This window comes from Ixodes scapularis, unplaced genomic scaffold (assembly GCF_016920785.2).
Source record: "Ixodes scapularis isolate PalLabHiFi unplaced genomic scaffold, ASM1692078v2 PGA_scaffold13__105_contigs__length_92229423, whole genome shotgun sequence".
Classification (NCBI taxonomy): domain Eukaryota; kingdom Metazoa; phylum Arthropoda; class Arachnida; order Ixodida; family Ixodidae; genus Ixodes; species Ixodes scapularis.
In genome coordinates this window covers 73,769,884-73,797,304 of record NW_024609839.1, presented here as the reverse complement: position 1 = coordinate 73,797,304, position 27,421 = coordinate 73,769,884, and the positions used below count along the sequence as shown (strand labels likewise).

At 47.3% G+C, this 27,421-nt stretch overlaps 1 protein-coding gene across 1 annotated transcript in view; it reads left to right on the top strand.

Annotated features, from left to right (window-relative positions):
- Window positions 1–27,421, top strand: part of LOC8051012 — a gene marked incomplete in the record, with an annotated part of 650,797 nt that overhangs the window by 565,839 nt on the left and 57,537 nt on the right. Inside the window, 2 exon segments of the mRNA XM_042289953.1 lie at window positions 9,258–9,927; window positions 12,308–12,624. Of these exon segments, the coding sequence (XP_042145887.1) occupies window positions 9,258–9,927; window positions 12,308–12,624 (987 nt within the window).

Here is a 27,421-nt window from a genome sequence, read left to right as displayed (position 1 = left end):
CCTCTGAACAAAACCGTAATAGGCCCAAGTTATGCCCCTGGGATTGCCAAGCCGGTGGCAATATAGGCGTCTATCTGGCATGCTATACCTGGATTAAGTTACATTAAAACGTCAGTTAAAGAATCGCTCATTACATCACGAGCGTTGCTCGCTACGTCGTTAGAGACGTCATTCGTGGAGCCTACGGTACGGTACCAAGCTTTGTTTGGCAGTGGGAGGAAACGGACTCGGGACCGATATGGAAGACGCCATCCGCACAATGAACTGAGCCGCGTTCCCGGCCGGAATGGAATCTCTCGCGAAGCGCGCGGATTCGGAAGCTGTTGTGGCCGGACAATGGAGCCCTAAGAGGACGCCATTATTCATCGCTAGAACGCCCGCTTAGTGAGAATGATGGTACGCCGGCATCTCTCGGAACTTCTTTTCCAATTAAAACCTCCATTCCTTAGAGGACAACAAAAAGAAATGCGCGTACTTATGTTTGTATTATGGTTTAAAGGACGTGTTTGGCTCTGTATTCATCGCGTATCGTTGTTGCTGAACCGCGGAGAAGGTTCACAAATTAAAACAGTCAAGGCTCGTTCACATCGGATCGTTTCCTTTTCTTACGGTATATTCGGCTGGTCAATTTCCGGCCTCTTTGAAAACTCTGAAAAGCCGGTGCCCATTCGACTGGTCTAAGTCAGTCACTCAAAGTATATTCGGCTGGTTCTTTCCGATTGCTCTAATATTTTCGAATCACGTCGTCCGCGCTCTGACTTCGAAGTGGGAGTGGTGGGAACGCGTGACGGAAGATGGGTCATGTCACTCCATGCCACTTCCGCTGTCTAGTTTGAAGACAAATAAGTCGATACGTCGGACGTCGACGCCTTTGGACACCTTACCGATTCCGCTGTGCTGTGCAGTGAGTGCAGGATGTGCTCTGCGCTTGACGGATGGAGCGCTGCAGCGAAAGCCCGCGTCCTCCTTGACGGCTGCCATTTTTCGTGCGGGCTCGCGTGCATGCGGCGGGGTCACTGGATGGATGACTGGTATTGGATAAACGCTTCGTATCGGGCGGTATAGCTTCCGCTATGGCAGTGGATCGGTTGCGGAAGTTGCCCTCGGTATCCGGTCCCGTGTCGGCGCTCGGGCCGCTCGGAAAAGTTGGCGAGCATTCGGTTGGCGCGCCGTTCTTTTAGCTCGGATTTGGGGGTGCTCCCGGATCTCACATATCCTATTCAGAGAATTGGAGCGCTAAAAAACCGAATATACCGTTGCTTTACCTTATGAGTCGCCGGAACAGCCGTGCTTCGTGTGGCACAGGAAAAGGTACTTCTGGAATTTTTCGCCCTACTTCATACGAAGCACGGATTGTTCGGTGACTCTCGATGCAAGCAGACCTAAGCGCTTGTAACGTAACTCAACGTCAGTAAAGGGTACTGTTTGAACCGGCAGGGGTGGCGTGGCAGATACAGCTGCCACATAACCCGTGTAGATCGGACATCCAATGTAGGTTCTAAGCCCAGCCCTTGACGACCCCCATTTCTTGCAAACGCTCTCTTCATCAGCACTGGCCAGAATAATAAGACTGCGAGAAGCCTCATCTAGACCCACTGATTAAGCTACGCTTCGGAGTAACAACACCTACAGCTACGCTTCGGAGTAACAACACCTACTATCTTGGTACTTATAATCACGGTTGCCAGTCATCTGGAGTTTTAACTGAAGCCACAGGAAACGCTTTTTTGTCCTCCACGGATGTTTAAACAGTTTGCGACAGAGCATAGCGATATCACACGAGCATCCCTACACCGAATCTAATGCTGAGGAAGTCGCACTTTTGAGTCCCAACGATCGGCAGTTGCGTCTGCTCTGTGCTAAGCACCAAGATGGCGGCGCGCGCGACTATATCGGGGAAGAGAATCCCGATACCCTAAGCGTAGCTCATATATAGTGACTCTAGCCTCATCTCACTGGGATGGCGCAAACTTAGCCATTGGACCCGAGCTCCTTCATCGAGCGCCCTTCGACGCATTGATTGGAAACTAGGCCCGGCCGAACGATCCCGCAGCACTAGTCCTCAATCTGTTCCTTCTCTCGGTTTCACTGCGAGAAAGTCAATATACCATTGCAGAAGTTTTGATTATCCGATGTGTTGTAAGCTCGATACTGTTAGAGTGCCCGCACTCGCCGCGCTCATATCAAAGTAAGTGGTAGATTAGCGGAAGCTTTCATGCGTACAAGTGGCCGGTCGCAGATTCGGAGCGCGAGGATCTGGTAGCACAGAGCATCAAAAAGCCATTTCTCGGGGAACCTGGACGTCAGCGCGCAGCTTTTGCAGCGGCGAGGATTCGAAACACACTTGTTCGCTCCGGTGAAGTGTGTTTCGGCGTCTCTCCGCAGCAGGGCGCCAGTCACGTGGCTTTCCTCTCATCCGTTGTCTGCCGCTCCACCTTTTCCATTGCGGCGGCCGCTTCTCGGTGCGATCTGCCAGGCTTTGTCAATATATATAGGAGGCTATAGTACAAGACAATAAATTGCCACGAAGTTCCGTACAATAAGCGAATCTTGAATTCCACACGAGCGTTTTTGTGTACCAATCACCCACAGCATGATAAACGGAGGTAATATTTGATTAATTTTTTTGTCAGTGCTCTCCGTGATTAGCCAGGTTCAATGATAATCTCGTTACAATCGATGCAACATTTGAACGTAGCAAATGAACTTCCTGGACCAATTTGTTTTTGTTTGTTTTTATTCTCATTTTTTTAGGAGAACATGTGTAATCCTGTGAATATAATTTTGATTTGAACGAAGATCTGATTTATACGTTGGATGCAAACCATTAGTTTGAACTACACTAAATCTTAAGGTTCGAGGCTAAATTGAGACAAAAGCTCAATTTTTTATAACAATTTTATTATGGAAATATAGTTGTGACCTTGAAAAAGTTACGTCTCTTAGGCAAACGTAGACTTTTACTTTCGGGATTACGGTAGGTTCCTTGCAAGTTCTTTCTACCAGTTCGATTGACATTTGTGTTTTCTGTAGGCGCTACAATTTTGGCAATTAGATTATCAATTTTCGAGAAGACAGTGGCTAAAACACCATAGATGGTCTGGTTTCAGTCTTAGACGTTCAACACGCAGCTTGAGTAGAAGTAAAAATACGACGAATTTGTCATCAAGGTTTTCTGAACCTAACCTTTTTGATTTATCGGGGAGATGTTTCCGCGCTTCGATTAAAATTAGCGACTACGCAGTTCCAAACTTCCTAGGGAGCCTTGTTTTACATCTGTCCATTTCTTTCCCCCGTTTCATCCTCTACTTTCTCTTCAACTCTCTCCTGCCACCTGCGTCGCAGCGGTGCCAATCGAAGACAGATATCGTTCTCTTAGTCCCTCCCGAAGCCGGATATAAGAACACGGTGTCGTCGATAGGCTTTGCTTCGTCCGGGTGTGTCACACAAAGCGGCAGGGTACCGTTCGCTTTGTGTAACACTCCGGTACAGGGGCAAAGCCCTCGTCGACATCGTGTTCTTATATCTGATTTCGTGAAGGACTATAGCGAACGGTATCTTTCTTCGATTCCCAGCGGTGCGAAGCAAGCGGTAGGAGAGAGTTGAGAAATAAACGGAAACAGTGAAAAGGGAGAAAAAAATTGGGGAAATGAGCAGATGGGGAAGAACGTTCCCCAGAAAGCGGCGGGAAACCGTTCGCTTTGTGTGGCGGGTCGTCTTGTGCGGGGAACAAAAGCCCGTGCGGCATTGACGTGTGCTCGGACGCTCTCATTCCGAGACGTGCTGCAGACGGACAAAGGCGAGCCAACCGCCGAATCGATGCTTTTTCATTAGCGGGGACTAAAGGGGAAGGGGGCGGCCATGCTGGGCGGGGACGCGGTATGAGGATAGATGGCACCGCCCTCCGATGCCAGCAATCCCTCGCTCTTCGGTTCTTTGGCACACGCACTGCCGGCGAAGTATCTTTTGTTGGTCATTCAGCAGAGAGTGACAGATAAAGTAAGACAAATTTGTTTCATATTTCCTTTTTTGCCCAATTTTCGAACCCTACCTTCCGACCGACGAGCGAAAATAAACAAGAAGTTTGGAAACGTGAGTATGGACGCTGTTGTACCCCAAAACCCCAAGATTTTGTGTGTTTTTCGACAAGACGATGTTACTTGAAAGTTGGTGAGACATATATATATATATATATATATATATATATATATATATATATATATATATATATATATACAGGGTGTCACAAAAGAAAATTTACACGGTCTTTTTTACCGCAAAAATAAACTAGACATCGCCGAACGCTCATTCTCCGCCCAAAGGTAGAGCTAGAGGTCACAACCAGATGCCAAAGTTTCAGCCCGATCTGATGACTTAATCAAAAGTTATAAGTTATTTTCTGAAAATTTCAATGGGAAAATGGCGGCCGACGGAGTTTTCAAACACATGGGGCTCTAAGGCAAAAACTGAAAACGGGCAAAAATGGGCTCCATTTTCCCATTGAAATTTTCAGGTAATGACTTATAACTTTTGATTAAGTTATCGGATCGGGCTGAAACTTTGGCATCTGGTTGTGACCTCTAGCTCTACCTTTGGGCGGAGAATGAGCGTTCGACGATGCCTATTTTATTTTTGCGGTAAAAAATACCGTGTAAATTTTCTTTTGTGACACCCTGTATATATATGGGTGTTTTCATCTCAAATCGTGCAGGCAAAAAGAGGCTAATTTTTAAATTCGCTGAAAATAATACATGTTATGGCGTCGTTTCTAAAAACTCAGTAGCCACAAATCGCAAGTTCGTCGGATTTTTTTTTATCGACTTACGAATTTTAAAAGAGGTCGCGGCGGAAAGCAGTGTTTTTCACATCCGTCGTGGGTGAGATGTTTCGCTCGATCTCCCGCCGTGGATTTTCAGTCCACATTATGTTAACTTTTTCCAAGCACTCTGTGAGACTATGTAAAACGCTCTAATACCATGCAATAGTTTTAGGTGTTTTAATTTTGTTTCTGTAAAAATGTCAAAAACGCCCCCTCAGTCAATTGTTGACGAACTTCGACAATTAAATACTGGCGATCTGCTTGGGTTACATCAATATTTTTTATGTCTACGGAGAGCCCAAAACCTGCTCTTTATATATATTATAAAATGACTCGGGCTGTATAAAGTGCCCTTTGCGGGACGCTTATGTTAATGTTATGCGAAAACCAAAAAAGTACCAATTTTAAAATTAATTTTCCAAAAAAAAATTTTTTTTTATTTTTTTTAAATTTTTTGTAATATATATATATATATATATATATATGCGTGTGTGTGTGTTTTTAATGCGATGCAGCCAGTGCGGTATTCTCAACAAGTCAGTATTCTCAACAAGATGGCGGAAAATATGGGGTAGATTTTCCACGATTTCTCGTGCGCCTCCTCGGTGACGCTGGTCACTGTTGTAAAATTAATTTATTTGGCTACATATACAAAGCGGTCAGGGCAGGAACTGCCCTGACCGCTTTGTATTACAGGTGAGGGAGATGTCGACGTGCGTTATGAAAATTAACATATTGATTTTTAAAGCTCGCGGAGCGGAACGTACCAACTCCTATTTCATCGCACTCGCTTTTTTTTTTTTTTTTTTTTGTGAAAACTGCATGATGCACGAACACGCCGATCACAGCCAAGGCCGACAATTTCAGCCACCGTCTCCGCCGCCTTCCCCACTCCTATGGTTCCCCGTTCGTCCGCGAGAGGGCGAGCGACGGGCCGGAGTGGCGAAACTCTTTTTTAGGCTGGCGGGTGTTGCTGGCGAGAATAGCAGTAAAGCTGCGGGCGAGCTAGCCAACCTTCAACGTTGACGAAGAACCCAACTCGCAGGAAGCAGGAAAAATACAAAGTCGGCGCTGGCTAACATCTGGTACCATAACTGGTAAACTTAAATACCGCAGGGTGTGGCCAGTCTCGACACGTTTTTGTATCACCCCACAGCCGATAAAAACACAGCATTTGTCTACAGCAACTCTGACGAGCCAATCGCGAAGCGAGTAGCGCGAACTGAACGAGCGACGCACTGCGTTATTCTGTAATCGACAACAGTCGATGTCTTTACTTGGGTCGTTTCGTTGGGCCGTCTGTCAATCCGCAGCCTCTCCTCGACGTCGCCTTGTGCACTTGACGGCTTCCTAGCTTTTTGACAACGCGAGCACGCTCAATAACTATGACGCAATCGTTTGGGCGCTCCTATTAATTAGGAAAGCTCCCTGCCTCTTTCGTAATCTTCCAGTAAAGTATTTCGGCGAATGACCTATCGATGGGCTCGACCGAGTCCTTCAGCCTCGAGCCGTTTTCCGCGCTGCCTTTGATCTAATGCTGCCGTCGAAATCGAATTCCTGTACGAGGCGGGCGTTCCGATCTAAATGACGCAAGCGTGTGCCTTCGGTCCGAATCTGTACAGTTCTGCTTTCATTTCACGAGCCATTAGATCTGAATGGGAGCAGAACAAGAACTCTCAAGGTGCATTTTTTTTTTAATTTGATGCGTTAGCAGGTAAAATTTGGAATGGCGTATTAGCGGCTCGAACTGTTCTATGCGGAGCGCCAGTTCGTCTGCTTCTTGAGCAGGTGTTTAAGGTGACGTCAGAACGCCGATCTCTGATTGGCTCCGATCGGAAGGATAGTGGGTAGACCTCTGGGGCAGCTAGCATTGAAATCTACCCACTATTCCTTTATCAGAGCCAATCAGAGATCGGCGTCCTGACGTCAGTGCAACCCCCGCGCAAGAGGCTGACGAACTTGCGCTCCGATTAGGCACGGACCGTTAAGGAAGCGCGAGGCATTGTGCGTCCAGGGCATTTTTCTGATCGCTCCTGAGCCAAACGGGCGTCGGAATTACTCGATAAGAACGCCACGGAACCAACCAGGAACCGAGAAGCGTGACGAAACTATTAAGCCACGCCTTAGCTTTCTTAAGCGTAGGCGACTGTAATGAGGTCGCGTCAAGGCTAATTATTTAACTGTAATTCTGTAAAAAAAAAAATTTTTTTTTTAATTTAAGATTAGCGCGGGGAAATGCCAGATTGGTGTGAAACCTTGTTCCTTTCGGAAATATAAAAATAGTGCGCTCGTTCGTTGCCTTTAAAATGTACGTGTTAATATATTTGTCACGGCATCACCACACTGCCCAGAGCGAGTCGTTGTAAGGTAATCACAAAAACAATAAAAAAAAAAAGAAACGTGTTACGAAGAACATTAACAGCGTTCGCATGCTTCAAAAATGTGAACGACGAAATCTCAGACACTAGGATAAAAACAAGCATTGAGTCAAACTGGGAAGAACACGTTGAGAGGAACGATCTCGTTCACAATATTTCAATCACAAAAATAAAATAAAAAATAGTTTGGCGGAAACATATTTGCGGAGCTTAAGTTACCGTAGATCACTCTGAGAAATCTGTACCGTCTACTTTTCCGCAAAGAACTTGGGAAATGTCAATCGCTGCAATCCAGGCGAATGGCGAGGCTGATAAGATGTTCAGACGCTCCAGCTTTCTTAGCGTATTAGATTAATCTCATTGAATAAATGCTTTCTCGACATTAGATCAAACTTTGTTTCGTGGTTCTCGCGAAATCGATCACAACCTATCGCCGTCACTTCTTCATTGTTTGAGCTTTGGCTCTACGTCGTTTCCGGGGTGTTGAAGGAGGTCTGCCCACCGCCATCGAAGCATCGCTCCGAACAGCACAGGGCGAAGAGTGGACCCCATAAATAATTTGTGGCCGAAGCCCAGAAGGTCGTGGGGAGGCTCGGTCGATGCCCGTTAGCCCCTGATTTAATTATTGTCCGCCGCTCTGCATTCCGTGAACGACCCCGAGCTGGGCACCACGGAAGCCCTGAGCTCAGAACGGAAGTACCGTACTCCCGCGCCCTCGAGGCGTGTTGCGTCGCTCGTGTGTGGACCCACTCGCCGACCCTCGAGTCTTCGACCGGACCATCGAGCTGTACGGCTTAGGATATCTTTCTTATCGGGGGTAACTGGCAGATGCTTGCCCGTGACGTCACCTGGTTGATGACCGTCTGCGCCATCTGCCGGGGGCTCGAACGAGCCTCCGTGTTGACGGTCCGAATTATACGAATGCAGCGTCGTGATTGATCCAGCCATTGAGAGCCGCGCTATTGGTGTTTTTCAGGTTTTCGATGACTCTGCTCAGGTTTAAGAAAAGGTCTGCAAGGATCTTTGGCCACTAGCATAAAGTACAGGATACGCATACTCGTCTTTGGATATGCTATGCGCAATAAAAAACGTGAATGCTGTAAGATTCCTTCCAAGGACTATGTGAGTCTTTATTGCAAAACGGCGAGCTTGTCGCGAAGAATGAATGTCGCATCAAATTATGTTGATCTCGTTAATAAATGTGCCACACCTTCTGATAAAAAAAATATTCAAAGGCAATACTTTTCTATATTGTTTTATACAATCATCAGTGCCTCAGAATTAACGTGGTGCATCTTGTGTCCCACTGTCCTTGCGGAACATGTCTGCGAATTGAGCCGTGTCAGGGATCTACGCTCAAATTCGCACACCCCATGACACATGGATAGGCGCGCTTGTGCCAGAACAATCGGAGGCGACCCCTTCCCGTTTCTGCGTCATCGATTACTATTATCAGAAATTTAGAAAATATCACAATAAGAAACGATCGCTCTTTTTTAGTTCACTTCCCCATATAATCTGTTAGAAAGAATTATGGCATTCCTGTCTGGCAAACTTGAACGTTACTATTTCTGCTCCTTGTTCAAGCTTCAGGTGAAACTATATCTTTCATGGTTCGCCTAACATCGCTGCAAGTACGCAGTGAACATCAGGGGATCGGTTGGCGAGTGTGTTAACGCAACATAGCTCGGGGTACGTGAAGCGAAAGTTCGCGCTGCTGATCCCGGGGATCCTGGGCTTTGTCCCCACTTCCTGCCCGTTTCGATCTGGTTGAGCATCGTACCGGTGTGCGGTCGTGCATCCTGCGTGATGAACTTTATAGACCCCGGGCTACCGGTGGTACTGCACTGGCTAAATAACTCGTCCGTTCGAAGACACCAGACGCCCTTTGAGACTAAGTCACGACTGGCTAAACATACACGCAACATGAATTTTGTCGACATCGCATTGTTTTAGATAAGCTTATCACATTTCAACGCGTTAGGCAAACTTGAGCTCGCTTTTTTGTTGTTGTCTTATTAAGGTGTTCTAACGGTAGCCTTTATTACCTTCCTCCTCAGGAGGCCAGCCACGGGCTTGACCCCGGTGTCCGGCGCGAGGAAAGCGCAACTCCGCGAGGTTCGCCTCCCGGACAGGAGCACACCGGCCTTGCAGCTCCTGACCTCGGAAGGCGTCACCCTCGCCGTAGCCCCCTGCCCCGAACGCGGCTCCGACAGGAGCCAGGACAGGACGCACAGCAGTCCGCAGGACAGAGTCCAGGAAAAGTCTCAAGACAAGCCACAGGACAGGCCACAAGACAGGAGTCCGGTCCAAGCTCAGGACAGGACCGAAGGCACGGTCCAGGATCGGATTCAGGGAAGGTTCCCGGACGGAGTTCCGCAAGACAAACTCGAAGAGAGAGTTGAAGACAGGGTCTTAGACATGGTGCAGAACAACAGGCTGCTAGACAAGAGGATCCAGGACAAGCTTCTGTCCAGGATTTCCGAAAAGTTCCTCGAGTCCCGGATTCCGGACGGCCAGGACCGGGCAGCCGGCAGGTGCGGGAGTTCGCCGACGCTAGTCCCTCCCGCCGTGCCTCCCAGGAGGAGTCCGTCGTCCGAGCCGAAGCCCCCGCCGCGGCCGCCGCCCATGAAGTGCGGGCCGCAGACCGCGACGTCTGAAGAGAATGGCCTCGAGAACGACGACCCCGAGCTGCAGAGGATCGCAGAGCGGGTCGGAGTTGCCCTCAGGGTGAGTGTGGGAACGCTATGCCCAGTTTAAGTGGCCATATGCCGGTTCACATCATAACTTTACACTGCGCAAGTTGCCACATAACTTTGCACAGCATAACTGGGCACCGAACTTTGCAGTGTTCCTATGCTCTGTTTCAGCATAAATTTGCACAGCATTATTTGGTATCTAACTTTATAGTTTTCCTATGCTTCGTATCAGCAGAACTTTGCATAACATAACTTGGAACCTAACTTTGTAGTGTCCTTATGCTCCGTTTCAGCGGAACTTTGCGCAGCATAACTTGGCACCTAACCTTGTAGTGCCCCTATGCTCTGTTTCAGCAGAACTTCGCACAGCATAACTTGGCACCTAACTTTATGGTGTACCTATGCGGTTTCAGCAGAACTTTGCATAGCATAACTTAGCATCTAACTTTGTAGTTTCATTATGCTCTTTTTCAGCACAACTTTGTACAGCATAACTTGTCACCTAACTTTGTACTGTACCTATGCTCCGTTTCAGCAAAGCTTTGCACAGCATAACTTGGCACCTAACCTTATAGTGTACCTATGCTGTTTCAGCAGAACTTTGCACCGCATAGGTTGGCACCTTATTTTGTAGTGAAGCTATGTTTCGTTTGAGCAGAACTTTGCACAGCATAACTTGGCACCTAGCTTTGTAGTGTACCTATACTCTGTTTCAGCAGAACTTTGCACAGCATACCTTGGCATCTAACTTTGTCGTGCGCCTACTCTTTGTTTCGGCAGAACTTTGCACAACATAACTTGGCACCTAACTTTGTAATCTCCCTACGCCCCGTTTCAGCAGAACTTTGCATAGCACAACTTGGCTCCCAACCTTGTATTGTACCTATGCTCCGTTTCAGCAGAACTTGGCACAGCATAACTTGGCACCTACCTTTCTAGAGTCCCTGTGCTCTGTTTCAGCAGAACATTGCACAGCATAACTTGGCGCTTAGCTTTGTAGTGTATTCGCGCTCCATTTCAGCATAACTTTGCATCTAACTTTGTGGTGTCCATATGCACTGTTTCATCAGAACTTCGCACAGCATAACTTGGCACCTAACCTTGTAGTGTTCCTATGCTCTGTTTCAGCAGAAATTGCCGCAGCATAACTTGGCGTCTAACTTGGTAGTGTCCCTATGCTCTGTTTCAGCAGAACTTTGCACAGCATAACTTGGTACATGACGTTATAATAGCCCCTATGCTGTTTCAGCATAGCTTTGCACAGCACAACTTGCGACATAACTTTGTAGTGTCAGTATGTTTCGTTTCAGCTTAACTTTGCACAGCATACCTTGGTATATAACATTTATTGTCCCTATGCTGTTTCAGCGTAGCTTTGCACAACACAACTTGACACAACACTTTGTAGTGTCCCCTCGCTTTGTTTCAGCTGAACTTTGCACAGCATTGCTTGAGCCATGACTTTGTAGTGTTTCGATTCTTCGTTTCAGTAAGACATTGTATAGCATAGCTTGGTACCTAGCTTTGTAGTGTTTATATGCTTCGTTTCAGCAAATATTTGCACAGAATAACTTGACACATATCCTTTTAGTGTCTTTATGTTATATTTCAACATTCCTTTGCAATGGACGAAGGCTACGGCCCACAAGACCGAATCACAGCGATGATGTAAAACACGTGACAGCTGTGCGCGGGAAAAGTGAATTTGGACGCTTTGTCACGACGCTCTGATCGGTTCTTGCTGGTCATTATGTTGAATCGTAGTATGAACTAAGGGGAAGGTTGTCACGTAGTTCATTTTAGGACGGGAAACGGCAAAGGACTGGAAATTCCCGTGCTCTTTCATGCTTGAGAGTGAGCCTGCTTAGTGATGAGTTAAGTACGTGATGTTTGTGTTCCGGCTCTATTTGCCATTGAGTAGGTGCTGGTGCTATAAGTCGATGAACCAACGCATTTTATTGACCCCTACGACGCTATGTTTTAGGTTACAGTGATGCTCCTTGAGTTTTAGGTCAAGGTATATCTGAAGTACAATTTAAAAAACAATTGTCGGATAAAATTATGCATGAATAATATCACAAAATATATATGTAACTGAAGGAAAACATTTTTATCACGTGGAGGCATTTGAGACACGAACAATGATGTTGTGATTTTGTCTCTGCTATGGGACTCAGTGTCTTCTGCATAAGGCGTTCCTCACACAAAGAACTCACGAGGCACGTGTGGGGTTCTGCAAGCATAACACAAGTCCGATGTCCTTGCGAAACGTAGGCCGAACTAGACACTCCCCCTTTAAATTCTCGAAATGTCTTCTTATCTGTGATATCAGCCAGCCCCGTTGAGACGGCCTCAATATTTCTGGTTAAACCAACTCAGTATAGCTCCTCGACGTATTCGTAACTGCGCAGTGGCCAAGCGACCAGGAGAGGCAGCAGCAGCAGCAACGGTCCTTAACATCGTCGATACCCGAAACGGCGTCGGACCTGCCCGTCGGACCCCCAGTCGCTCCGGGGCTCAGGGTTCCCACGGCGACAACGGCGACCTCGTCTCCGTCGGCGTGTTCTAGCCCCGAGCTTCCGCTGCCGCCTCCGCCGCCGGTCCACGGCCTCGGGGACTGCCGGGTGTCTCCTACGGACGATGACAGGCCCCTACCGCCGCCGCCAGAGGAACTCGTCGTCGTGCAGCAGCTAGGATCGGACGTCGACGTCGAGGCGATCGGCCAGAAGTGAGTCACGTCTCAGCCTTCACACCATCTACTTCATTTACCGCGCACGCGTCGCAGCCACCAGATAATGTCCTCTCCTCATTCTGATTGCAAGCGACGCCACCAAATGACTCTTCGGTACGCGGCAGCCTGTCGCGGGTCCGGTTTCCAATGCTTCTCTATGAGAGACATGCTTGTTCTTAAAGTCGTTTTCTGGCTGCCCCACGTCATGTAGAACTTGATACTTGCGCTACGCGTGTTGCTTAGACCCTAGTTTTCTGCCTCAACAGCCGCCATAACACTTTGACGAACGCGTTGAAGCAGATAGATCTCTGACGCGGTGTTCAAGCCAGTGTCCGTCAAAATCAGAACAGGCGTTCCGAACGTAAAGAGCTGTCGCGGAGTATTTCTTTTTTCCTTAGTTGCGCCGTCTGGACGGCAGAGACGCTGTCGGCTGAGGCTAGTGGGGCGTGCCCCAATAGGACTTTATCTGGTCAATCGCGTCGCAGCGTTCGCAGTTCTGTGTGTCTTCACCTATATACTATGTCTTACACCATGATATGAACTAAGCGCGGAACTTGTATTGCAGAAAAGACCCTTTTCAAAAGTGGCGGTCACCTAGTAGCTGCTGCGCCACTTATCAGAGTACGCCATTTTTTGAGAACGTACTCTGAGCACATATTGCTCACGAGGACAGCGTCCGCGTACAGCTGAACTCGGCTCAGCTCGAACTGGAAACGAGTGCTGCGTCAGAGTTCGGCGAGGACTCGGATCCAACCGCAAGCTTCGTGCCGAGTGATGGATGAATGGATGGATGAATGGATGGATCGATGGATGTTAATGGGTGTACCCTTTGTAACGGGCGGTAGCTTGCGCCACCTAGAAACGGATGCCGCCAATGTTGCTCGATTGGATTTTGAAAACGGTCTATTGCATTTTTTCTGAACCTAATATTTTCTTCTACTTAGCCTCGAAACCTTAAGCTTGCCACGGCAAACCACACTCTAAGAGAGTTGGCCGGCTGCCAAACACCTGCGCCACGAGGCTCCGCTGGCCACGCAACGCTACGAAGAAGAATCTAAAGAGTTAGAAGGGGGGACTTGCAGGCCCCTCGAGAACACTTTTCCAGGTGTGAACGCCTCGAAAACAGCAGCGATAAAAACACACACCCAGAGACACGCACACACACAGAAAAACAGAACCTCGACGCTAGACACGGTGTGGCCCGCCTGCAAGGCTGAGACTGGAGTTTTCGTCCTCATAAATCTTAACTCTGCCTACCACAGTTGATCGGTAAATCGAAACACAAGCGCAAGTATCTACGTACATATTTTTTCCCCTTTACGTGATAAGCACTGTATAGTTAGATCCAAGTTAATAGGGCGCCAAATAAACACCACCACGTATCAGCCACGGCATCCAATCGTTTCGCAGACCAACCACGAAAGCCCGTACTCAGAGAATGTTCCAAACGTACTCAACAAATGTTTTCGTTCGTGTGCGATGTATATTTTTTATACACTTTTATTTTTTAGAAAATAATAAAAGTGACATCACCGGACGCGTGCCACCTTATGCCTTCAAGTATTTACTCATTACGCTTCACAATAGCGTTCTTAATTGCCAAAAACAACAATCACCTCGTGTTTTTGTTTTGTTTCTTAGCACACATTAGCAGACTGCCGCTACTTCTAGGTCACCCTCGTCGCTGCCACGTTGAATTTGGTCACTATATTCGCAAAAGCGACCCCGAACGGCGCGCGATAGCGCGGTACCATCAAATGGCATCCTCTTTAGCGCTCATCAAGTCCAGTTGTCGCCACTCTATATATACTCGGCTTCCCTCTTTTTTTCTCTCGCGTTAGGCGTTCCTTTTAATCGAGTTGGCGCACTAATGAACGCCCGGGCGATGGTTCTCACGACCCATTTGTGCCCGTCGCTTCGTGTCGAATGGAAGCTCGTTTCTTTAAAGGTCCTCGCAGCTGCCCTGTTTGCGCGGAATGGCGCGTGTGACGACGTCATCGCGTTCACGAGGCTCGGTCCTCCCTCCAATTATCCGGTCGGGGTCTCCTTTCTGAATGGAGCTGCGATCTCGTATTCGTACAATTTCTCGGCGACCCGGACCGGAACTCGCCCAAATATGGGAACTACGGCCCCTATGCTTTGATTTCTTTCCAATGCAGATTGTTTCCGACAGTACGAATGACGTGACTGGAGGTCATCTAAATGGTACACCAATAAATGGGTGTTTTTTTGTTTGTAAACAATTTTCATGATCGGAGAGAACTCTTGTCGTAAACACGCACTCTCATTCAGAGCGCCGCTGTTGATGTCTCTATATTATTTGTAGACGTTTTCTTTTTGTCCTGTATAGCGCGTGGTTGTATGTCGGAAACCAGAAACCCCTCAGTATCGCTCTTTATTAGTTCCGTTAAAGTTCCTATTTTTTCTTGCTTTTTATTATGTGTCTTCGCTTCGGCCCGGCCCCCTTGTCTCTCTCCTACACTTTAACTCAAAGTACCATGCTAAGATGAAGCATGGCCTCCTATATATAGGGAATGGATGGTGGCTTGGGTGAGCTGGTGATTTACAGTAAAAAGTAACAGCGGAAAAAAATTGCTCACAAAAGAAAAAATAGAAGACGAATACACCAGAGTTGTAAGTCTACACCCCTTGTTGGTTTCTTTCGTGTGCCTCCCTGTTATGGCCTCGTCCATTTTGCGCGATTGCTTCTTATACTATCAAAGTAGCGATCCCGAATTGATGGATCCATTGTCACCTCCTCCCCCGCTGTGAATTTTTTTTTTTTTTTACACGCGCATATTTCATTTTGTTTTCGATGCATTGCCGCGTCCAGTCGCCGCTACTTTGTAGTCAGTCTCGGTCTGCTCACAGCGTCGGATTACGCTTCTACCTATCCGAGAATGGGGGCGCGTTGCATACCCGAAGCGGGCCCGAGCGGAAAAGTAGGTGCGCCAACGGGGGATTCCCTCCTATCCGTTCTTCCCCAAGATAACCGGGCTCGGACCGGACTGGCGCTCCGATGATGGATGGCTGCGGGTCCTGCTTCCGCCCCATTTCTCGGACGCTCCTTTTAATGCGGTTATCTAACGGGAGTGCAGCCGAGCACGCCGAGATCTCGATGGGCGCCCAGCTTATCTTCCCCTCCCCGGCCCTTGCCTCCTCCCTTCTCTGCTAAAATTTCCTCAACTCCCTCTTTCTTCTTTCTACTTTTTGTGTGCATTGAGCGATACATTGCTTTTTGTTCTTCCCTATTTTAGGTGCACTTCTCAATCTGTATAGTCAAAATCCTCCATACTGCTTTATTTTAGGTAAAATTTATCTGATGTTGCTTTCTTTCTCTTGTTTTTTGCGCATTGAGCAATTCGCCTTTTCCCCATTTAGATAAATAATTAATTCCCGAGTAGTGAGGATGTTCCCTAATTTTTACGATCTTTGAAGAAGTCGTTCTTATTTTTTTATATATTGAGCAATACACATCTTCCCCATTCTTAAATCAAGAATTAAATCTGAATACCTGTAGGCGAAATCCTTCTTGCTTACCTACTTTTTAGGATAAATTGTCTAATTTCGTCTCTTTTCTTGTATTGCAAATTCACCACTAAACGCATTCCCCATTGTTATAGATTAACAATTTATTCCCTCTATGTTTAGGAGACGTCTTTATTTTTCCTAATTTTAGGGAATATCGTTCGCAACTTTGCACCAGGAATTTGCTTTTAATCTTTTTGTCACCTTTCTTTCTTTTTTCTTTTGGGGAATTCGTGTTCCCCCCCCCCCCTTTTTTTTTTTTTTTTTGCGTCTTCCAAGAAGAAAGAATGCATGTTCTCTTGTTTTTATTGCAGGCTGTTCCCCCATTTTGTTTTAATTTCATAGAGGAATTTGTCTTCGCTCGGTAGCATTCCTCTCAAGACGTGCACTGTCTTCCTAACTTTAGGAGAGAGTTCATAGTTTTCCGCAGCTTTTGCTTGTAACGTTTTTGTCTCTTGTTTCATATTTATTCAGAAATAATATTTCCCTTTAGGGAAGGTTCATAACTACCTCCGGCGGAGCTAGGTTCCGAATTTGTTTCTATCAGATTTTTCCAAAAACTTGCAGCTTTAATACCCCTTTTTTTATTGTTATTATTCGAAATACTTCAAAGCCTTTTCGATGATGAAATACCCCTACTTTATGGGGGCACGGTTGCTTCCACTTTCCCAGCCATCTTTTCCTTATTTTCCCCCTATGTTTATTCTTTTTTTCCCGGAAACTCGCTGTATCAGTTCGGAGATGAGCTATAAGCATTCATCGTCGAAACAAAAACACACATACACACACACAGACACACAAGTACGTTGGTTCGACGGTCGGCGTTGTTTTTGTTGTTTCTCTCTCACTTTCTTTCCTGGTTTATTTCGATACGTTGTTGTAACCGTTTTCCTGAGTATGCCGTTCGCATCAATGGTTTCGTGTGCGAAGTTCGGTGCCTTCAGAAAGTTTTCGTTTATTTTTTTTTTATTTTCTCTTTTTTAAGCGTTGTTTTTGTGTATGCCTTTCTTTTCGCTAGAGGATCAAATAAGTGCGGTCCGATGCAATTGCGATATACCTTAAGGCTCACGCGTAGATATAAAGGGGAATTTTTACGGTGCTATATTCTTCGTAGGCCGGGCGATCGGTATACGGCTGGCCAAACGCATGACGGGGTTTTGTGTGGGCGATGTTCGGGGCCTCTCTTATCTCCTCCGCTGCTACCTTTATAATGGCAAGTCAGAAGGTGAAAGCTGGAAAGTAGGAGCAGCAACTTCTAAGCCGAAAATTCCGTAGTGCGTTCGTTTTCTTTTATGCGGTTCTCTTTTATCATCTGTTCATTCAAGTTTATTGTGATGTGGCGTATACGTCGTAGGACGGGCCTAACAAAGATATCGTTAGTGCAAAATGAATGGGAACAAACAAACAAATCAAAACCGACCACCTTTCTTTTTTTTCCTTTTTTTTTTTTTGCTTGAATAACGAAACATTAAATAATGGCAAATCGTAGAAAACCATAACAGAGACACGTGTTACGTAAAAAAAAAAAAAAGGCAACAACATTGCGTTCGCCTGTCCTGTTCCATAAAGTGGCACAGGCTCCGTCTTCAGAGCGCAAATTCGTCTGCTTGGGTTGCGGTTACATCAGAACGCCGAGTTCTGATTTGCTCCGGTTGGAAGGATAGTGGGTAGACCGCAAGGCGGCAATAGCATTCAGGTCTACCCACTATCCTTCCAATCTGAGCCAATCACAGCTCGGCGTTCTGACGTCACCACAACCCCAGCAAAAGAAGCAGACGAACATGCGCTCCGTCACTGGCAGCTTCAAAAACGCAATGGCGCGGCCATCTTTGTTCACGCTTCTAGCTGCGTGATTGGTTCTTCGACGTTCTTATCAGACGATGCCGTAACCCTATTGGCTGCTAGGGTGTTAATGAGACGCTCGGGAGTCACCAGACCCTGCGTTTATGAGGATATATCGGTGGCACGTAGGCTGTAATGGCTGACCAGACTGTGATCTAGCGCTGTATACGCTGTGATTAGTGATGGGACGAATCACCAGAGATTCGGATTCGGACAGATTCGGAAATTTCCGAACTTCCCGCGACGAATATTCGGCAGATTCGGAGATTCGTCAGGTTCGTCGCTGGTTGCAAACGGCAGCGACGGCAGCGTGAACCCTTGCGTAAACCTCGCGAATGCGGTCAGTTTTTGTTTTTTAGGTACCGTTCCTGCATATAATCAGATTTCTCTTGTATACTTCAACGTATGGTATGTACTGTCATTCTAAACTTTGGCACGCGTCCAGGTCCAGCTGAGCTGATCGGTGTGGTTGGCGTAGGCCTAATCAATGCTCGGTCTAGGTTTCTGCGCGGTTTAGCGGTGATCGGTAAAGTAAAATGTAGCAAAATGCTGTGTATTATGTGGCATATTTAATAAACATATTTTGGCAAGGAACTGATTCGTCTCCTCTAGAGCTGCGTAAGACGCGAGAGCGATGAAAAGTGTTGCTCATCCCAACTCGACCGCGTACCGACACCGGCGAAGAAAAACGTCGCACTGTCGTTTCTCCGTTCTCGGCAGCAAGTTTTGTATACGTGAACTTTACTTGATGAAAAAGAAATAACACAGGGGTGTCCAGCGCAACTTTATTGTTCAGAAACAAATACTAACTAATTCAGATACCGTATCATTAAACAGAAATTTTAAAAAAGGTACGTACAAATGCAGTACAGGAGAATAGTACAGCGCAAGGAGTTTTGGATTGTTTCCCGTGTGCCGATAACAATACCAAAGTGGACACACGTTGAAGATAATGGAATCGAACATACTCACTTGTGTGGGGTGTGCTACTATGACCGTAATTATGGGCACGAAATGTGTTTGAACCCTGTCGTGGTTAGGAATACGCACGCACGGCATCGATCTCTTGCGGGGGTTTGCGGACTGCTGCGAACCTCGGACGAGCACGGTGGACGTCTTCGGTCTCCGGTCACGCCGGAGTACGAAAACGTGATCTTCGCATAAACATCACCTCGCTCCGTCGACCCGCCGCTGCACCGGTTGCACGTCCGCCGAATCCGCCGGGCTGGGGCGGCCACGCCAAGCCTGACGAAATCCACCAGGAACATATCGCGCTTGCGTTTAGCCGCAAGGGCAGCCGCGGTGGTCACTGCCATGACCCCGCCGACAACGCCGGAGGTTCCTGGTGCCCAAGAAACTATCGTCAACCCGCCTGCCCCACAACCGCCTGTCACCGAACTGGCCGAACCGCCGGGCCGCCGGGCCGGGGCGATGAAAACATTTGCTTGTATTTCCACGTGCACCAAGGATGCCTATTTTAGTGGTAATCCGGAACCGAAACCAATTTTCCCGCGATGTCTATACCGTTCTCGACAGTCATCCGAAATATTATAAACAGAGCGGAACATTTTATTTATTACTATGATATTATATTACAACAATATTTTGTGCACTTTGTAGAACTTAGTGAATTTAATATCACGAAAAGTTTAAACACTCATAACGTGATCTGGACACCAAGGCAACGCTCCGAATTTTTCCGAACTTTTCCGAATCTCTTGAGATTCGGCTACTTTTCCGAATCTTTCCGAATCTTCAGATTCGGCTCCGAATCTCGATTCGGATAAAGATTCGTCCCATCACTAGCTGTGATTTTCACTGGGTTAGAAGCGTCCTTGGAAATATAATTTTGAAGAGCTTCCACGGGTACGCCTCCAGCGACAGTTTCACAACACTGGCGCACGCGCCTTGTCGTGACCGGTAATAGGACCGGCAATCACCCGACTTCCGGCCGCAAGGATGCTATACGAGCCATCGGGAGCCAATCCAAAGCCATGGGGGTTTCCCGCGTGACCCGCAAGAGGGAGCGCACTCACGCGCGGGAAAGCGTGATCACGAGCTGTACGTTCACGAAGCTGGATTGGCTGGGATGGCTCGTATCATCCGCTGTGGCTTGACGTATACACCAACTCATGTTTACGAACAAACCGGAGCGCCCTTAGCGGACGCCACCGACGCCGCGCATGCGCGATGGGGGTGTGGGCAAGAAGCTCGCCGTCGCCTATAAACAAACCGTTGGAAGGCGATGTTGTCGGCGTCGGTGTGAGTCTCCGTGCTCTTTTTTTGGTTGGAATTGTTGATTTTACGTCTTTCTGGCAATGTCTTACTACTTTAGCGACCTCAACGAAATTAACGAGACTCGCTACGCCGCAAAACTTCGCGTGAATAATGAGACGTGCGGCGATCCATTCCGCGTGGACGCCGCAGAATAGACGCTAACGTCTGATTCGCACGATGAGATTCTGCTCGCTATTTTCAGTCATGACATCGCTCGGGCTGCAAAAGCGTGAACTGTACTGAGATTGTCAGCGTCGATACTGGAAATCGCAAGCAGAATTTAACAAAGTAAATCAGGCATAACAAGTCGGTGACGGCCACTCCTATACAATGATCAACATATCCTTGTATCTACTGTTTACACCCAGCCTACTTATCCCAACCAACTTTCAACCTTAAAATCCTTTTGAGGCCCGCACTTACTCCTTATCGAAAATACCGAGTCAACGTTTGGTCCACGGGCCGTTGTCGTTTGAACGAGCAGACAACAACAAGCAGAAACGTTTGAACTTGAATCAGGCGGCCGTTTGAACTTAAAAGACGCACTGAACGTAGTCCGCAGGTGGTCCTCCGGTGGTTTTCTACGCGTTCATGTTAGAATAATACAAATAAATGTGACAACCGCAATTATCCGTGAATTCAACCCAAAAGGCCAATCACGCAAGCAATCGTGACCCTACGGCGTCTGGTTTTCCTTTCTCCCTGGCATTCTGGGGCGAACCGAGCAGGCAGAAAACACTTCAAAACTGACCCTTCAAACCTCGTTTGGCACAGCCACATTCGCTGTATTTTGACAAGAAGGCAGGTTTTCGTCTGTTTTTTTCCATAACGATGTCGACAGCAGCATGCAGTCTAAGAGTTGAGTCCACGTAGAAGAGACTCAAACTTTCCTCCCTCCCCTCATAATAATCCCCGGGCAAACTCGATGATAACTTCTCCGAAATCCGGTTACCCTGATTGCCGGCGCGCGCGCTCTCGGAGGAGCCCTGCACGAGCCCCCAAACAACGGGCCCATCAGCGGTGCGGCACGCGAGGCCTGGCGGTCGTCCAGGCGTGCACCGACGGCCGCTTGTTTGATCGCGCGCTCTTTGTAGCGACCCGGGGGTGGAAGTTCACTTTGCGGTCTCGCTAACCCGTCGCTCGCCCACTCTGTTTGAAGAGGCCGAAGACGCAAACAACGCGCTAATTAATTGGCGCCCGAAGCCTGCTGCGTCAGCATGTTTCAAACCGCGCCTCCTTTCTGCGCCCGCATGGAACGCGCGCTCGTGTATGTTTACTTGTCGCGTTACCACGAGGGCCCTTACTCTGATTTTACGCGACTATAATGAATGCGTTACTACGATTTAAACTAGACGAAGTGTCGACGGGTCCGGTGGCGATATTCACTGAAGAACCAATCAGAAGTTAAGGAACGTAAACGGTTTGAGCCACGCCCTTTTTTTTTTCTTCTTTTTAGGCTGTCTTTGACTATAGATTTTATTTACCTTAATTGTCGGACTATAATCGCACTTGGTGCACATTCCGCGGGGACATATATCGGGTCACAAGTAAAAGTGTTTGCTGGGATATTCTGCACGCGGTGCTTAGTCGACATAGAAATCTTCTCATAAACAGCGCAACTTGACAGATGTCTGCTTCTTTATTAGCGCACAACGAAGCTTGTATAGGACATAAATCACCGTAACATGCTCTTTCGTTCGCAACGTTCTTCGCGTCTCGTTGTAACGAACGATCTTGCGAAACAAAATTCCCGTATAGTTCGCGGATTATGGTTCGGAAATTGCGGTGTATTGTGCCAAGAACCACGAACCTGATTGAAAAAAAAAACGCGTTTGTAATAAAATTATATTTTTTTTGTGTAGTCGGGTATCAACATAGACCAAGCAGGCAAATGTCCGTCACACTATGAACTAATCCATTAAAAACTAAGACTCATCGACATAATTTTTTTTAAACATATCTTTGCCGCTGCAACTCAGGACGCCATTTATTGTGCATGACCTTAATTCACGGTGAAAATATAGCAAAAAATAATGCGACGTTTGTTTTTTTATCCAGCGTAAGGTCAACCTGCCTTTGAGGTCTGGCGTCACTGGTTTGCGTTGTGAATGAGAAACTTAGCGAGTGCAGTACAACCGCTAGCCTGGGGTCTTTAACATGCCGCACGGATGATCATCTAGGTCGAAGCGGGCAGGGGTGAGGGCAGGATCTCTGGGTTCTGCAGCGCGAGCTTTCGATCCCGTGCTTTCACTTAAATAACGTTTATACAATTTAAGTAACGTTATTTAATTTTTTTTTCTCTACAAATTTTTTTTTAACCTGGCAGATTGATTTTTTAATTTTCCTTGATCACCGAAAGCAGTGAAAGCAAGAATACTCTACAAATTTAATTCGTAAATTTCACATACGCATGCTTTTTTTTTTTTCTACTAGCTACCAGGTGGAGTACAGAAAAGAAGTACAACGGCCCGATTTTCTCAGACCTTCAGTTTCTGTTCGTGTTCAGTCTAATATATATATATATATATACTTTTTTTATTGATAATAATTTGCTTTAAGTAATCAACGAATGTGTATGGAAAGCCTCAAATGTCAGACAAATATTAGTTAGACTATTGTGGGGATTATTTTTGTCAGTATCTTTATTAAAATGGAAAAAAAACTCCGACCGTGTCCACAGTCGTTTATATATATATATATATATATATATATATATATATATATATATATATATATATATATATATATATATATATATATATATATATATATATATATATATAGGTGGTATTAGCAGTGTTACTTCAAGTACATAATTTCATGCGTTATAGACCTTCGAAGATACTGGTCGCTGATATTTTTATTTTTATTATTATTAATATTGTCAATATATAATTCCACAGCTCCAGACCAGCTGACGGATAGACCCGTTCAATGTGCGCGTCCTTCCATTTCAATTAAACTTCTACTCAACGGTGCAGCGTGGCGTGTAGCTGCATGACCATCCTCGTCGAGCGATCCTCGTCGTCCCTGCCTCCTTTTCTCGGTCCCGAGCAAAGTGCGTAGCGGATAATTTATGCAAAGCTTTGTATTAGGCGCCCGCGGGAAGATTTATTTAAGTGCTCGCCGTTCCGCCGCCCTGCACTAACGAAGTCTTCCCCTCCTTGCGACTCGCTTACCGTGTGCGCGCGTACACGAGTTGCTCTGTTTACACGCAAATCCCTCGTGCCTGTTCGGGTTCCGTTTGCGCTTGCACGGAGGAAAGCTCCGCCTAGTCGCACCCCTTCGAGTTCGCTCCGACGGCAGCAGCTTAACGATAACAAAAGAAGCGATAAAACGATATAGGAGGCTTAATGAATAAAAGCAGTCAAATAATTTATTAGAGACCAATGCACGCGCTTACCCCACCTGCTTCGAACGAAGTGACACAGAACATGCTGCCAAAGAAACATTATATCTTTAGGTGGCGTAGGGAATACACATAACAGCAGGCGGCCTTGTTAGCTGGGAGAGTAAGCAACGTACGAACGTCCTTATCTCCTATTATGTTGGTTTGTGTGTGTTTGTGTGTGCGCGCGCGCGCGTGTGCGTGTGTGTGTGTTTTATATATATATATATATATACCCAGGACTAAAAGCGAGATGATATGCGCAGCCCAAAAGTATGTTCTGCCTTGCAGAAGACCGAGTTCGTACGTCGGCTTTTCGGCAGCGATTAGAGTGCTTGTATTTCCTACTTAAGACAGTCTGTAGTAGATAGATACTGTCTGAGGTGCGCTTCTTGCTTGTACAACTGTCCTCTCACACTGGCCATACATACGATGGAAACGTACTTAGAATACAAGTTCGAGTGCGAGCCACCGCGAGATCCGTGCTTCGAGTGCCACCTGGCTACGGGTTCGAGGAGGAAACTTGGGCACGTGGAATTCGAACCACGGATATCGCGCTGACTTATGTCTGCCAGACTGTCGTTTGTACGACGTATGAGCAACGCGACCCTAGCTTTAGGTGGCAAATTTCTGTCGCAGTCGGGTGGGTCGCAGCTCCAAGATTTCCCGTCGTACCACACTCGCTTCGCAAACAAAGAAAAACATTGGGAGCGATTCCACTCTGAGAAGGTGGATGACCAGCGAAGCTGTTTAGCACATGACACAGGCGTGACACAGAATTTTGCACAAAGGTACGAACACATTCATTGTTTTGATCGGTGGTCATCGTGATGAAAGGTACGCGCACAGACGTGCCTCCCGCCGCCGCCGCTGACACTCTCGTTGCCGTTCCCGCCGTTGCTCTTCATAGGCGCGTTGCTCTTCGGGAGTTCGTACTATACGTGGCCTCCCCATTACGACGAGAGGAGTGAAAATGAAAATGGAGGCCGGCAACTTGTCTTTCTGGATTTTTATATACATTCGCGTGGACGACTATCCCCGCCCCGAGGAGCCGGGGGAAACTAGACGCGCGCGACGGGACCGCCACCCTGCGGAAAGTAGACACGCGCGACGGGACCACCACCCCGGGAGAGCGAAAGGAAAGAAAACTAGGCACGGAAGCATTTGGAACGACGACAAGGAGAGGGCGGTGCGAGCGTCCTGAGTTTTTGTTGACGCACACGAAAATTAATAATTACCCTCTCGTCGCCCGTTGAGGGAGACCAAGTTCTAGGCTGTATAAACATACACACAACACAAATTTACGCTTCAGGGAGAATGCAGGGAATGGTGTTCCACGCGCCGCATACTCACGCCTTCCCCGTATAAACAATTTGAAGTAAATGACCAAATAAAGCGTTAGCGAACCCGCGTACAAGATGTCCTTTGTTTTATGCTTTTGCTTTAGAACAGTTAACTGCTGCAGACGGCGGCACGTGCGGCGCGTGGCTGCGGTGCGAGCGTAGAGTTTTAGGTTAGGCAGACGAGAAGTGCACGGAACCCTAGCCATAAACAGCTTCACTGTAAAAGTAAAATGAACATAATTCTGGAGTTTTAGTCGCTCGTTCCGGTTACTCTGATAAAGATGCCCGATAGTCCGCCGGCACCTTTTGCGCGTGACTCGAATCGAGACGCTTAGGACGTCTTTGAGCGGAACGCCGTCGTTCGAGTATAGTGTCTTGTGAGGAGAGCTGGCGACGTCGGCGGAACGACTTGTCGACAGGGCCGCGCTCGACGAAAGGGTTTGTCACTAAACTCTCCCGCTTTCACTCGTATACAACGCCCAGCTTGTGCTGGGAAAGTTCGGAACGGTCGGAAGCGACTGGCTCTCTCTTCTTATTTCTTTTGAGTCGTGGAAAGAGGGCTTCCTGTTCGCGGAACCGGCGTCTCCTTGCAGGCAGCTTGACGCTTCTTGACTGCTGATGACGCATCCCTGCACCAAAAAGAAATATAAGCTAAAAAAAAAATGTCGGCAACTTTTCATAGACGTCTCAATTTCAAGGGCGGTTGCACGCTCAGCCGGTCTCTGAGGGCGGAGCTCCTATTCGGGGTCATTTACCGCCAAGAAAAAAAAAAAAAAAAAAGGGGGGGGGGGGAGCGCTTTAAAAAAAATGCGCCTAAACAACGTATCTGAATTTTGCCTTCTCGGGTTGCGATAACGGGGGAGGGAAAAAAAACTTTTTTTTTGTTGTTGTTGTTGTTTGTTTTTTTTTACATTACACTGACATGATTTGTAGAGGTTCGTCATCTGGAAAGGTTCGTGCGAGCCTTCGGAGTGCTCAGCCTACCATTGAGCGGCGTCAGTAAACACGGAGCGTGTCTGGAAGAAAACAAAAATATAATTAGAATACTATTTTTTTTACCGATCCTTCGAAGATTCAAGATTATTAACGCGGTAGAGCTATGGCACAACCTTGTGCCTCAAATGGCCACAAAACTATTTTTCGACTTTTTGTATAAATATTGCTTTCGGACGCATGTCTGCAACGTACGAAATTCGTATTATTCTTTCTTTCCGCACACCAGTAGTTGCAGAAACCAAAATTGGAGAAAAATAGGCAGCCATTTTTTCCCCAACCGATCTCAACTCGCAGCCAGGGCAAGCGGCCACATAATCAAGGGCCACTTGTAAGCCGACGACTTTTCTATTAGTCACTCACCCTGGGTTTTGCAACGTCAAGGGAACGACCTGAACCCCTCACAATAGACTTCTTCCAAAACTCGAAGCGCCTCATCGTGGCGTAATGCCTCGTTACGCATTGTGAGAATCGGAGGCAAGACAAAATCCATACACACTCCGCGCCTGGCCCACAAATTCCCAGAATTCAACGCGCGCGCGGTAACGTATTTATGCGAGTGGTCTATTGTCAAGGCTCGGCGATATATTTTCACCGCGACAGACCCTTTTCAAAAATCCCTCGAGCAACAATGGCGGTCGCCGTTCCTTGGGCACGAAGCGACTGATCGGACCCGAGTCCTCGCCGAGCGCTGACGTCACCCTCGTGTCAAATACACGCTCAGAGCGCTTGCCTAGGCAATGGAGGGCTTGGTTCATTGGCGCACCATGCTCACGCCGCGCGCTTTCGAAAAGGGTCTATTGTCGAACCATAGCACATATCGAACATGATTCCCAACCCCATACTATGTGTTTCGTTATAAGCCAGGGCGCAGTCAAGGGCACGAGCATGTGTGAACACGAGCACAGATACTAAAAGTGCAAGTCACGGTTGCGTTCGCTGCGCTTGATCCGTTTAGCCGATGATTGGAACGCGTACGGGAAAATGACGAACGCCGCGACGTCGCACTTTTGACACTCTTTGATTGGTTGAATCGCCTCGGAGAAGAAGGTGAAACGAAGTGTAGTGTTCAACGAGAAAGTCGTTGGATCTCTTGTGCCGAGTACGAGACAAACTGCGGGGGAGTATACTCGTGTCTAATAAGCCTTCCTCAAAAATCGCAGTGGGGCGCGTCGATCCCACACTGCAGCGCGCGGCGCGGGGAATTGTGGGGCTGTGTTTATGTGTGACCGCTTGGGTCGAGTTTGACGCTTCGCGCCCCCCCTCCCACACACACACACACGCAAATACCCGCACAAACACACGCACACACAAACACACACACAACCACACGCACGCATAAACACACACAAGCACACACACACACGCACACAGAAAAACGAACTCAAACCAGAGAACATGTCTTTGTTTCGTCATCACTCCG